Below are 13,159 nucleotides of genomic sequence, written 5' to 3'. Positions count from 1 at the left end.
CTTTCTAGATCACTTTGTCCGCCTGCCATTCCTTTTAGAAAAAGATCGTTTCCCTTCGGTGATTTTTCCGTCCAGTAAAAGCTTATTTTCTTCTATATTGTTTTAAGAAACTCTTCTTTTTTTCCGTAGGAAAGCCTTATTTTATATATTTCCTCGTAACCGACAGTGAATAAAAAATCATATTGGTCAAGGTCAAACGGTCGAATTTTGACATGGCTCCCTTCAAAGGCGCTTTTGTGTGGCCTTCAGCCGCATTAATACTAACTAATACTCAAACACTTCCAGGAAACTTTTAATTATTGACGGTTTCATATGAAAATCTAATAGACGAGCATCTTTTGAGTAACACACCTGGGCAGCATAATGTTTTTGTAGAAGTTGGATAACCTTTTGCGTTCCATTTTTATGTATAGGTAACTCCACTAGACGAGACAAAAAGCTGATAAAGATGTGTGAAGTTGCAGACCTAACTGTTACGCCTGATGTAATTTACCAGACAACAACAAATAATAAGTTAAGGGGGAAAGATTAAAACCAATGTCTTGCAAATATATGCACGAATACATATACTTTCTCTGTAGCTGGGCGCACTTCGCATGAGTGAATTTAGAAATTTGTCAGCCTTAAAGCCATCCAGATATTGCATATTAGCAACCGTTAAATGATTGATTTACTAATAACTGTTTTCTTTCAGCGTTCAGGACAAAGGGAAGAAAGACGTTTAAGTCACTAAAGACTGACAGTGAAATCCTTTAATACGTATTTTCCCTTCAGCCACCCGAGCAGCCAGTGTCTGAACCCCTTTTATTATGCTCCCTTTTTAAAATGTGCATTTGTAAAAAGTTACTTCCCCAAGTTGTTTTAGTTGGACATCAGTCATCCCAGCGGTCATGTGTTGTGATTTGCGATAGGGAGTAGCCAGGGAGAAGTGACAGACCCCAGGGATGAGCGCCTCACCGCATAATTTTCAGACGCATAATTGTTCTATTTTGGATCTTTCAAAGCAGGGGGAAACCAAGGCAGAAGCAGCTCTCTGCCCCTCAGCTGGGTTGCTGCTGCTGCCTCCCCCCTCTCTCTGTGATGCGGTTATCCGCAAGAAGCCACCGTGTGTGTGTGTGTGTGTGTGTCTCTCTCTCTCTCTCTCTCTGTGTGATGCTGTGTAATTTTATCCAGGCTGCACTCTGGGAGTTCACACAAGACTGATACCTTTGCCTCCCCGCTTTGTATCAATTGGTCGCAGATCAGGCTATTGTTGCAGGAAGCTTCCTTTATTTCAATGCTCCGTCGATCAACGAATTTTCCCCACAGTCTCTTCCTGAAATTCAGTGGGTCTCTCTCTCTCTCTCTCTCTCTCTCTCTCATGCGTGCAGTCTGTCTAGCTGGAGACCCAAGGAGAACTCTGATCACTGCAGCTCCATCTAATCCAAACAGCTGGGACGCCTCGGTGGTCTCTGCCCGTGTTTTATTGATTTAAGTAGCTCTAAGACAGATACAAGGGACAGATCGAGGCAGATAAAAAACTTGCCAATGCTTCACGATTTGAATCAGTGTGTGCTTTGCAACTTTGAAGGGCTGCTAGCAAGACTTCTTTAATGGGACCCCTGGTGTCATCTGCGCCAAGCCTTGATCTCCCCAGCAGACTAAGGGCTGCGGCCATCATGCCACAATGGTTATAATTTGGATCTTGCTGCTGAGTTTGTTGCAGGAATCTTGGTCCCAAGGGCTGGCTGCGGAGGTGCCCAAGGTACCTTACTGTGCCAAAGGCCAAACGTGTGAGCCAAGGCTGCGCAGAGATGCTGGGGGGCGCGGCGGGGTCTATGAGCATCTCGGGGGAGCACCCAGGCGCAGGAAGCTCTACTGTGCCACTAAGTATCACCTCCAGATCCACTCCAATGGGAAAATCAACGGCACCCTGGAGAAAAACAGCGTCTTCAGTAAGTACTGTGCATGCCTCTCCCCTGCCCATTTCCTCCTCTATTAGCTTTGCAGGGTGGCTTTCAATTACTATTCGTTCTGACCCATTGAATTGTCCTTCAGGTCTAACCTTAGAAACCAAGGCGATTAACGAGCTTGGGGCTGTTTAGAGTGAAGTGACAGTGAAACAGACACACGGGGGGCCAGACTCCGACACCCTTGCTCTGAAGGGCGTCTTACTCCCGGAATATCCTAATTGAGTTCCATAGGATTGCTTGAGGAATAAGGTGCTACCCCAGGGGAATTAGGGTGGCAGAATCTGCTCCTTTATTATTAGGATTTTTTTTCCAGATTCAAATTCAGCAAGATTTTGCCCTGATCTGCTTGCAAAGCTGGAATTTCTTTGCAGCACACATTTGTCCCTCCCCGATAACACTGGCAGAAACAACTAATTCCGAAGCTGCTAATAACCGTAAGAGTAATACACTTCTGTCCAAGAGTTCCTCGGTTTGGATTTTGTTGGATCTTTAATACTACCCAACAAAGCCCATCTCTCTCCTTCCTTCCCCCTGCCCTTTTCATGCAGCGTATTCTCCAAACTCCTCTGCCCACATGCAAGGCACAAGACGGGAGAAATACAGATGTGGACCCGACCCAGTGAAGTCAATGGCAGAATTATGGCTGAGATCAATGGGAGTCGGATCTGGTCCTCCTTTTTCTCCAGAATCGGCGCACTTATTAATAACTAGTTAATTTTAAACCAGCTTCCAGAATTACACCCACACCCACCCACGGAATTGCTCAGCGGCTTGTGCTAAAAGCGAATGAGACAAAGGGAAAGAAATGTACCCCCATACCCCCCGACTTCCAAAAAGTCAAAACAAAATTGTTTTTTCAAGTTGCCTCTGATTTGGCGATAGGAGGGGGCCTACTGACCAAAGCATCTGAGTGTGTGTGGGGGGGGGGAGGGGGTTTAAATCTGTTCTCTTGCCCCAGATTTCTCCATGCTCTGAACAAGCAGCTCAGGTCTAAGATGCAGCAACTTGTGTCCCAAGCCCCCTTTGATTTGTACACCTTCTTTACAGACACACCCCACCCAGGCTGAGTCCCCCTGGTTGTAGCAGTAAGTGTAGGAAGCAGCTTTTGTGTGTCCAGAAGGGGGATAAACCAGGATCGAGGCAACGGCTACCTGCACTCAACTGTCACTTTGTCTAACCATCTTTGCTACAGTTGCAGGCATCTCTCCTCACATTTCCTTTCAAAGCTCCCTCGCAGCTCCCTGTCACCAAGCTAGGACCAGTGCTGACTCCTGAGGAGCCTGCAGACCATCCAATGGCTTTCTTCAGTCTCAACCCGGGTTTCGGATTAGTTCTCCCCCCTCACTCCGTGTGCTGTCTCCCCGCCCCCAGTCTTCTTGTTCGTCTCCTCCTGGGGGGGATGTGAGGTGGTATAGACTAAATGACTTTTACCCCCCTTGGCAATGTGCGGGGAATCAGCGGTAATTGAGATGAAACGGGATATGTCAAGAGCAAAGGGCTGTGAGTGAGAGAGAGCAGGAAAGATCGGGATGTTCAAATACTTTTCTTAGCAGGCCAGTGGAGCTACTGCAGCCGGTATGTGGACTCGGGGTCCCATGAAGATGCTTTGGGGAGGAAACAACTTTCTTCTCACAGCGGAACCTTAAATCCCCAGAGATCCGGGACTTTCCTTTCTTCCCACTCCCCGGGATAGGAAGTGCAGCATTATTTCTGTGTAAAGCATCCCACGCTGGGTGTCTGGAGCCCAGGATGCTCCTCCGGGGAAACCTACGCCCTTGCTCTCCTTAGCGCGCAGAGACCGGGAGACCTCCGAGATCTGGCTCAAGTGCACAGAGGAAAACCACGATTTCCTAGAGAAAAAACCCTCTGGTTATCAAAGACTTTTAGGAGGCATTCTTCCGAGCTCAGTCGACGGCAAAACGACGGGTGATTCAAAACAGCTGTACGTATTTGTCGAGATTGAGGTCAGACCAAGAATTGAACTCCGCGAAATAGGAAGGCTGAGCACTGTGTGTGTTTTCTAATTGTCAAAAGACGCTCCTGGGTTTACATCCGGCTTCTAGATCGTTACAGAGAGTACTGAGCTTTGACACCAGAATTGCTGAACTGGGAGCTTCCAAAAGCAAGATATAAGTTTGCACGTGTATCACAACAGCACCTACTACCGCCTCGTCCCTTACACGAGTTCTATGATAGTTTGCACCTAGCATCCTTTGGCGGGATGTAAACCCTTTGGGAGGCTGTCTGGGCTTCTCCCCCACCCCCTTGTCTAGTGCATTAGACACGATCTTCTAAGGGCTGAAATATCTCCTCCCTTATTTTCATACTGTCCTTGTTTCAAGCACTACGTCAACTTTCTAAATGACAAGTTCCTTTCATGATTATATATGTGGTTCTAAGATGCAGCCGTCTTACTCCATTTTACCCTCTGGAGACCTCAGAAAGAGCATTGCCCTGAAGTGGGTAGCTTTGTGACTGGTTTCAGTAAGTCAAGCGCTGTGGTATCCCTCAGAAAAGCATTAAAGGGGATTTAAACTTTTTATACATATACGTATAGGATTCGGTGAACCTGCAGTTCAATGTCAGATCTTTCCTTTTTAAAAATAGTTGAAGCTCAATCAAACAAGTAGGAATTTACTGTCAGTTTCCAACGATTCCCATCTCATTAGTTTTTCTTTGTATTGTCTAATTATGTTAGTCTTGTTTTATGTACATGACTACAGTATAACTTCTTGAGTGTATAAGTTATAAGTGCAAACTCATATTCTGGAGGTAAGTAGCTATTCGGATGTATTTCAGAAAATTACATATGAAGGGGAACAACCCATCTCTCCTCTGTTTCTAGGTATTCTAGAGATAACTGCAGTTGATGTTGGAGTCGTTGCCATCAAAGGGTTGTTCTCTAGCAGCTACCTGGCCATGAACAAAAGGGGAAGACTTTATGCTTCAGTAAGTTTTATTTTAAGACAGTGGCACCTTAACTATTGTACTGAAATGGAAACATGTTCTATTTGGGTGTCAGTAATTTTCATGGGGATGCGGGGAAGGAGCACTATTATCTTGAGTGGACAAGGTTTATCTGCTATGAATAAATGCTTATAGAAAAAAAAGATTGATAGCACCTTTCTGCTACAGCATTTAAAGTGCTAAGTATTCTAACTTTTCTTGTTGCCTGGACAGCCAAAGAAACAAAAATAATTTATTTGGCAAAGGCTAAGATTCTCTTGACAAGTTTTTGGGTTATACAAAATTAAGCAAGAAAATACACCAGAAACAAATATGATATCAATATATATTCACAATGGCCCAAATTAATATATTAAATATATCTTTGACAGCAGGAGTAGGTGTAAATGTCAGATGGAAGGGAGTCAAAAACTAGAAAACCCTTCATTGATGTCAATGGGACCATTTCTCTTACAGAGTACAAAATTGGGCCCCAAGCAAATGTAAGAGAACTCAAGCTGGGGTCAGAAGACAGAGATATAGCAGGAAAAGCAACTACAAAAAGTGATAAGAAGGTGTAAGTTAAAGTAAGCCCCTCAAACCATTACTTTAACCTTACACTTTCCTCCAGACTTTTAGGGTGAAATCCAGGCTCTAGTGAAGTCAATGGGAGTTTGCCAGTGACTTCAGTTTGGCCAGAACATCACCCTTGGTGTAAAATACCTCAGCTTCGACTCCTTTACACTCACTTAGGTACAAAGAACTATTTACCAACATGTAACTTACACCACTTCATGATCCATCAACTTTGAATTTGGTCCAATGTCTTTGACTGAATCTCTGGCAATCTTGAGATCAAACTATTATTATGTAGCAACTAGACTGTACGGTTTCCCCAGGAATCCTGAGATACGAAAGCAGATTTTAAAAGAAAAAATGTGCAGGGTAAAATATAGCTACCTGGAACTTGCTTTCCTCACCTAGTTATTACATGTAATTCTATTGATTTGAGCAATATGATACGTTTAAGCTAGGAGAGCTTTTCCATGGCCATGCAGCCTACATAACGCAATTACCGTCAAAAGAGAGGGAGTTCTCAACTAACTTAATATATTTATGTATTTCCCTCTACCACCTCAAGAGTATTTTCTGGTGAATGTTTACAGGATGCTTTCTGTAGTGTCCACTGGGGCTTTATAAAGGGATTGTGTGTAAGGATGATGGTTCTTTGTTGGTATAGTGGATTTGTGTCACAAGTAGCTTCACCAAAGAAAAACCATTGGAGTGGAATGTACCCCTTCTTGGCTCTATGTCACAGCAGAAACAGGGCTAGCCCTGTGCTCCCACCTAGAGGCATTGATTGAGCACCCCTTTTCTAGAATGGTGCTCTTCCACCAACTCAGAAAAGCAGTCCATCCCAAATGAATGAAAGATGTTAAAGTAAATTCTTACTTTTCCTTGTTCAGAGTAGATATTTTTTCCCCACGCGGTATTTAAATGATGCTAACAGACTCCTAAGGAAAAAAGGTTAATCTCTTATGATGGAGAGAAGCCACAGAAGGTGGCTGAGAGGCCTTCCCTCCTGGATTTCTCCCTTCAGTGTGAGAAAGGCAAGCAAGCCACTTTGTGGCTGCCCCATGTTGGTCTCAGCTCCAGCGGGAATGGAATCAGCTGCAAAAGTCTCCTTTGAATTGTGAAAAATTGTCTTTGCTACTCCTGGTAGAGTTCACAACTTCTTCTCTTCTATAGGGGAAGGGACCAGAGTGGGAAAAGCTATTGCATTCCCACTTCTCCTTTTCATAGGGCAAGTAACAGGCAACAATTCAGACCAGGAGGGCACACCATGGGCTTGAATACATGGGGAAATTGACTAGAATGATTCACAGTCTGGAACCAGTCCCTTGGGAGTGCCCCTTTAGTATTCTGAACCCCAAGGGTTCACACAGTTCCACAGGGGCAGGCCCATGGCCTCCAAGACTGGGCTTTCAGTGCCATTGATTCCTGTCTCTCTCTGTGGCTCCCTGCAGTAAATCCAGAAGGAGGCTTGTACTGTACCCCCTTCAAGGCACAATGTTTCCAGTGAGTATTTGCAGTGGCAGCTTGTATAAAACAGCGTAACAATTTATTAGTCAGCTGGCACACAGAATCTGAAAGTCTTTAGGATAGCAAAGAGAGGCAAAGGTCCATCCTGGTCACACAGTCCATCCTGGTCAAACCAATGCAATTGGCCAGCTAAGCTGTTATGGACTCCCTTAGTGGCTCTGGCTCACTCCTTTTGACCTTAGTCCCAGGTAAGACCTGCCAAGTCCCTCCAAAACCCAACCCTTATCCCCATTGTTCTGTTCTGGGATAACTATTCCACTATAGCTATTCTGGAATAACTCCCTCTGTGGACACTCTGTTCCAAAATAAAAGTGACTTTACTCTGAAAGAATTACTCTGGAATAAAATTGGAGAGGAAGAACAGAAGCAGAGAAAGAAAACTCTACCTATTGCTGCCCGCATCATTATGGTATCTGACAACCTCATATTCTTTCATGTGTTTATCTTCACAACATCCTTATGAGATAGGGCAGCAATAACATTACCATTTTACAGACGGCAAACTGAGACACAGAGAAACTTAGGGCCAGATTTTTAAAGGCATTTAGCTGTCCAAGGATGGAGATGCCTAGTGGAATATTCAGAATTTCACCAGGCACGTACCTTCATCTTCAGGCATGTAGATACCTTTAAAAATCTGGCCCTTAGTGACTTGCCCAAGGTCAGACAGGAAGTCTGTGGAGGGCCAGAGAATTGAACGTAAGTCTCTCAAGTCCCAAGCTAATGCTGTAACTACTGGAGAATTCTTCCTCTAAAGAAGAGGTTCTAGGGAAAAGTTCAACAAAGAATGCTGTAGAGGTTCCTTTCTGCTTTTATGTTCTACAAATATTACCTGTTTAAGTTGAGAGAATGGCAAAGAAAAGAAGGGACTTTGCTTCTTAGCAATGTGGAGGATGTTCCTCCAAATCTAGCCTGAATGTTTAGGAGCTAAAACCCCAATACCCAATTTCTATTGTCCACAGCAAGGCGAAGGCATTGACTCATGCGGGATTTCTCAAACCCCATTTTTATCCTTCAATAGAGGATAAAGCTAAAGGGACAAATCTCTGTGTCTCATGTAAAAAGTGAGCATACATTAAGTGAACAGCATGTATGGGATCTGACATACTGAGCTTGTCACTGCTATAGTGAGGGAATGGCATGAAGGGGCATATTTGTCCCAGGAAGGATGTGTGTTTGTATAACTCTTTGTCATGTAAGAGGAGTTATATGTTTCAGAGGACCATTCAGGTTGAAGTGTACATACACCCAGGGGCGTCAAGTTATATGGGCCCATGGTGCCCGGGCTCCAGCAATATTCGGTGCCCGGCTCCACCAATGTTTGGGACCAGGTCTCTCCCCCAGCCCACCTGTCACCCCCACGCACCTCCCTCAAGTGTCTCCCAGACCCCACTTGCTGCCCCGGGCAACTCCCCTGGGCCCCAAAGCATCCCTGCCTCAAGCTGGTGGCTTCCCCCTGCAGCTCCGCGCTGCACTCCACTCTGCCGGCATCAACTGCCACCATAGAGTCCTAGTGCCCCCCCCATCCCCTAGTGCCAGGGCAGGTTGACCCTGCCCCTGCCCGTCCGCCTCGGACCCTTCCCTTTTCTGGTGGGACCCTCCACCAGCACAGGGGGCCCCTCCAACTGCAGTCACTGCTCCTGCCCTATGCTGGGCAAGGGACAGCCCCATCCCTCACCCCCAGTGAGGCTACAGTGAGGGGCAGCAGCAGGGGAGGAGGCACACATGTGATCCCAGCTCCCCTCCCCCCTGGCACCCACCACAGGGCAGGCGAGGGGGCTTCCTGGACCTGAGAGGGGCCCTAGGAGCACGTGCAGTGACAGTGGTGCGAGGTGAGTGTGCTGACAGTGGGGGAGAGGGGGTCCCTCCCCCAGACCTCCGGGGAAAGGGCTGGGGGGAGTCCTCCTCTCTGACCGCAGTCCCAGGGCAGCCTGTCTGCATCCCAAACTCCTCATCCCAGCCCTGCCCCCCCACAGAGCCCTCACCCCCGCAAACCCCATCCCTCTGTCCTAGCCCTGAGCTCCTCTCACACCCCAAACCCCGCATCACCAGCCGCACCCCAGAGCCCTCACATTTTTACATAATTAAAAATATATATATATTGGCTAACAAGGCAGGTGTGTGTGCGGGGGGACGGAACTTAGACCTGTTCTGGGCACCACCACCCCTGCACACACCTCCTTAACCTCAAACAGATATTAAGGAAGTTTAAAGGCAACTGTTACTTAGGACTCAGTTCATTGTAATAGTCCACAGGTGTATTGCATCTACCTATTAATATATAGTTCATCATCAAGATACACAGTTTTCTCTCTTTAATAGTTTCAAAATGTCCATAGTACATAAGCACCAGGAAATTAGAATTATATTTTCAGTGCACAGACATATAATTATAGGTCCAGAAATGCAAGCAAACTAATAATTTCATCTTGACTGAACAAATTGTAATGATATGCCTGAGTATTTCTACCCCACTTTCCATCTTCAAAGTGATTTTCAGGCATTAATTAATAAATCCTCATAATTCTTTGAGACAAATGTATTGTCCCTGTTTTCCAGATGGGAAAATTGAACTCAAGGGATTAGGCAATTTGCCCAAATCCCCTGTGAGTTAGTGACAATGCTGGGACTAGAATTCAGAAGGTCTGTTTCCCAGTTCCACGTTCAAACTGGGAACACAGACCTTCTGAACCTCTACAGCATTCTTTTATTATTATTAATGTGTATTGCCATAGCACCTTGAAGTCACCAAACAAGTATCAGGGCCCCACTGTGATGGATGTCATACACACAAGCACATAACAAATAGAGCATATAGAATCAAGAATATCAGGGCTGGAAGGGACCTCAGGAGGACATCTATTCCAACTCACTGCTCAAAGCAGGACCAATCCCCAACTAACTCACCCCAGCCAGGGCTTTGTCAAACCTGACCTTAATAACTTTGAAGGAAGGAGATTCCACCACCTCCCTAGGTAACCCATTCCAGTGCTTCACCACCCTCCTAGTGAAAAAGTTTTTCCTAATATCTAACCTAAACCTCCCCCACTGCAACTTGAGACCATTACTCCTTGTCCTGTCATCTGCTACCACTGAGAACAGATTAGATCCATCCTCTTTGGAACCCCCTTTCAGGTAGTTGAAAACAGCTAACAAATCCCCCCTCATTCTTCTCTTCCGCAGACTAAACAATCCCAGTTCCCTCAGCCTCTCCTCATAAGTCATGTGTTCTAGTCCCCCAATCATTTTTGTTGCCCTCCGCTGGACTCTCTCCAATTTTTCCACATCCTTCTTGTAGTGTGGGGCCCAAAACTGGACACAGTACTCCAGATGAGGCCTCACCAATGTCGAATAGCGGGGAATGATCACATCCCTCGATCTGCTGGCAATGCTTCTACTTATACAACCCAAAATGCAGTTAGCCTTCTTGGCAACAAGGGCACAGTGTTGACCAATATCCAGCTTCTCGTCCACCTAGGTCCTTTTCTGCAGAACTGCTGCCTAGCCATTTGGTCCCTAGTCTGTAGCGGTGCATGGGAGTCTTCCTTCCTAAGTGCAGGACACTGCACTTGTCCTTGTTGAACCTCATCAGATTTCTTTTGGCCCAACTCTCTAATTTGTCTAGGGCCCTCTGTATCCTATCCCTACCCTCCAGCGTATCTAACACTCCCAGTTTAGTGTCATCTGCAAAATCACTGAGGGTGCAATCCACGCCATCCTCCAGATCATTAATGAAGATATTGAACAAAACAGGCCCAAGGACCGACCCTTGAGGCACTCCACTTGATACCAGCTGCCAACTAGACATGGAGCCATTGATCACTACCCATTGAGACCGACAATCTAGCCAGCTTTCTCTCCACCTTATAGTCCATTCATCCAGCCCATACTACTTTAACTTGCTGGCAAGAATACTGTGGGAGACTGTGTCAAAAGCTTTGCTAAAGTCAAGGAACAACACGTCCACTGCTTTCCCCTAATCCACAGATCCAGTTCTCTCATCATAGAGGGCAATTAGGTTAGTCAGGCATGACTTGCCCTTGGTGAATCCATGCTGACTGTTCCTGATCACTTTCCTCTCCTCTAAGTGCTTCAGAATTGATTCCTTGAGGACCTGCTTCATGATTTTTCCATGGACTGAGGTGAGGCTGACTGGCCTGTAGTTCCCAGGATCCTCCTTATTCCCTTTTCTAAAAATGGGCACTACGTTAGCCTTTTTCCAGTCATCCGGGACCTCCCCCGATCGCCATGAGTTTTCAAAGATAATGGCCAATGGCTCTGCAATCACATCCACCAACTCCTTTAGCACTCTTGGATGCAGTGCATCCGGCCCCATGGACTTGTGCTCGTCCAGCTTTTCTAAATAGTCCCGAACCACTTCTTTCTCCACAGAGGGCTGGTCACCTCCTCCCCATGTTCCAAGTATAAGAAAAGAGACAACAGGTGGACACAATAAACAGATCTGGGGGAGCACAAGGTAATAGCAAGATAGTTATGATTAGTGATAAATCAACAAAGATCATCTACAGAGGAAAAAAATCCATAGATATACACATATAGCAATTTAAAAGGTAACAGTTTGAATTATTGTCCCTTTCTATTGCAGGTTAGTTTGTGAATGTTTTTCACATATTAGTTTGTGAATTGCTAGATATTCTGATACTGTGAGACCTTGTTGATAGATAGAAAGGTAGATAGATGCTGTTATTCTGTTCTGAATCCCTCTTATACCATCCTTCTCTCATTCTAATCTCATGTTTCCTCTTCTATATGCTGCAGTCCTTTGTTTAATAATCAACTGACCCCTCTGTAAGTCCTGTTCCTGCACTAGTCAGGATGCTCAGCTATTGTCCATGCTACCTTTCTGGAGCTGATGGTTGTTGTGTTTGCTTTACAGGAAACTTACAATGCAGAGTGCGAGTTTGTGGAAAGGATCCATGAGTTGGGCTATAACACTTACGCATCTCGCCTGTACCGGACAGTGCCCAATGGAGCCAACACCAAACGCAAAGCCAGTGCCGAGAGACTCTGGTATGTCTCCATCAATGGGAAAGGCCGACCCAGAAGGGGCTTTAAAACCCGCAGGACACAGAAATCCTCTCTCTTTCTGCCCAGGGTACTGGATAACAAAGATCATGAAATGGTCCGGCTATTTCACACAAATGTTAAATACAGAGAGAGTCTACTGAAGCCTCCGAGTAAGAATCAGAGAAGAAGGAGAGGACACTAATGAATTCCTTGGGGGGATTGGGGTGGGCACTGAAAGCAAAGAGTGTTCGAAGTGTGACTAGAAAACAAACAGCTGTGACTGTATGACATATCAGCAGGGACATTCTTGATACAATGTATATATAATTGGATGTCACATCAAACCTATTTACTTTTAGATATTTTAGAATTATTGCCTGTGCTAAAAACAAGTAACATAAATTGAGGTACACTCAAATGTCACTTAGATGGATGTGATAATTTTGTCAATGGCCTTTAACATTTTTCTTTTCCTTAATTTAATTTTTTTTCTAACTTACTTTAGGATGTTCTTCCAATGGGGTATTCCCCCAGTGAACCATTCTCTCCTATGAACATTTTACACCTGTTTCTTGAAAGAAAGCATAGCACTTTTATAATCCTTTCAATAGTTTCCCAGTACAGGACTATATTCAAGTTATAATGGAGTACAGAAATCTCAGAACTGGTTTATTTTGTAAGTTACATGTATTTATTTTTACCTTTGTTTTGACAAAGTCAGTATCATTCATTTTCTCTCCCCTGAAATTAACTTAACATGAAATTGTAAGATTACTTTGAATTGAAATATTTCAGCAGTGCTACACATTGTTATGGTGTTCTAGAATTTGTTTAATTAAAACATGAGGTCATCTGATCTTGTTATTTAATGGTTTTCTATGAAGCTTGATAAAGGATATAAGCTTTACTAATATAAAGGGTTGGAAGACCATATAAACCAGTTTATTATACATTGAATCTTATTCATTGCTTTAAGACTAGAATATGATGTTAAAGTTGAGTCCAAATTTCCATTAGAAACCTCTCTTATAAGGGAATGGGAACTCAGGGTCTGCTACTGCTACCCCAAACTCCTACTGAAGTCAATAACTTAACTGGGAGTTGTACCTTGGGAAAATTAGCCTTCAGGA

At 44.7% G+C, this 13,159-nt stretch overlaps 1 protein-coding gene across 1 annotated transcript; it reads left to right on the top strand.

The window, feature by feature from the left end:
• The first annotated feature begins 1,187 nt into the window (after positions 1-1,187).
• Positions 1,188-12,691, top strand: FGF3 (fibroblast growth factor 3). The gene is made up of 3 exons (XM_084632664.1): positions 1,188-1,934; positions 4,798-4,901; positions 11,899-12,691. The coding sequence occupies exons 1-3, from the start codon at positions 1,667-1,669 to the stop codon at positions 12,229-12,231; spliced, it is 705 nt and encodes a 234-aa protein (XP_084488790.1). The 5' UTR covers positions 1,188-1,666; the 3' UTR covers positions 12,232-12,691.
• The last annotated feature ends 468 nt before the right edge of the window (positions 12,692-13,159 follow it).

This window comes from Lepidochelys olivacea (genome assembly GCF_965140295.1).
Source record: "Lepidochelys olivacea isolate rLepOli2 genome assembly, chromosome: 6".
Taxonomy (NCBI): Eukaryota; Metazoa; Chordata; order Testudines; family Cheloniidae; genus Lepidochelys; species Lepidochelys olivacea.
This window is presented reverse-complemented; position numbering and strand designations above follow the sequence as displayed.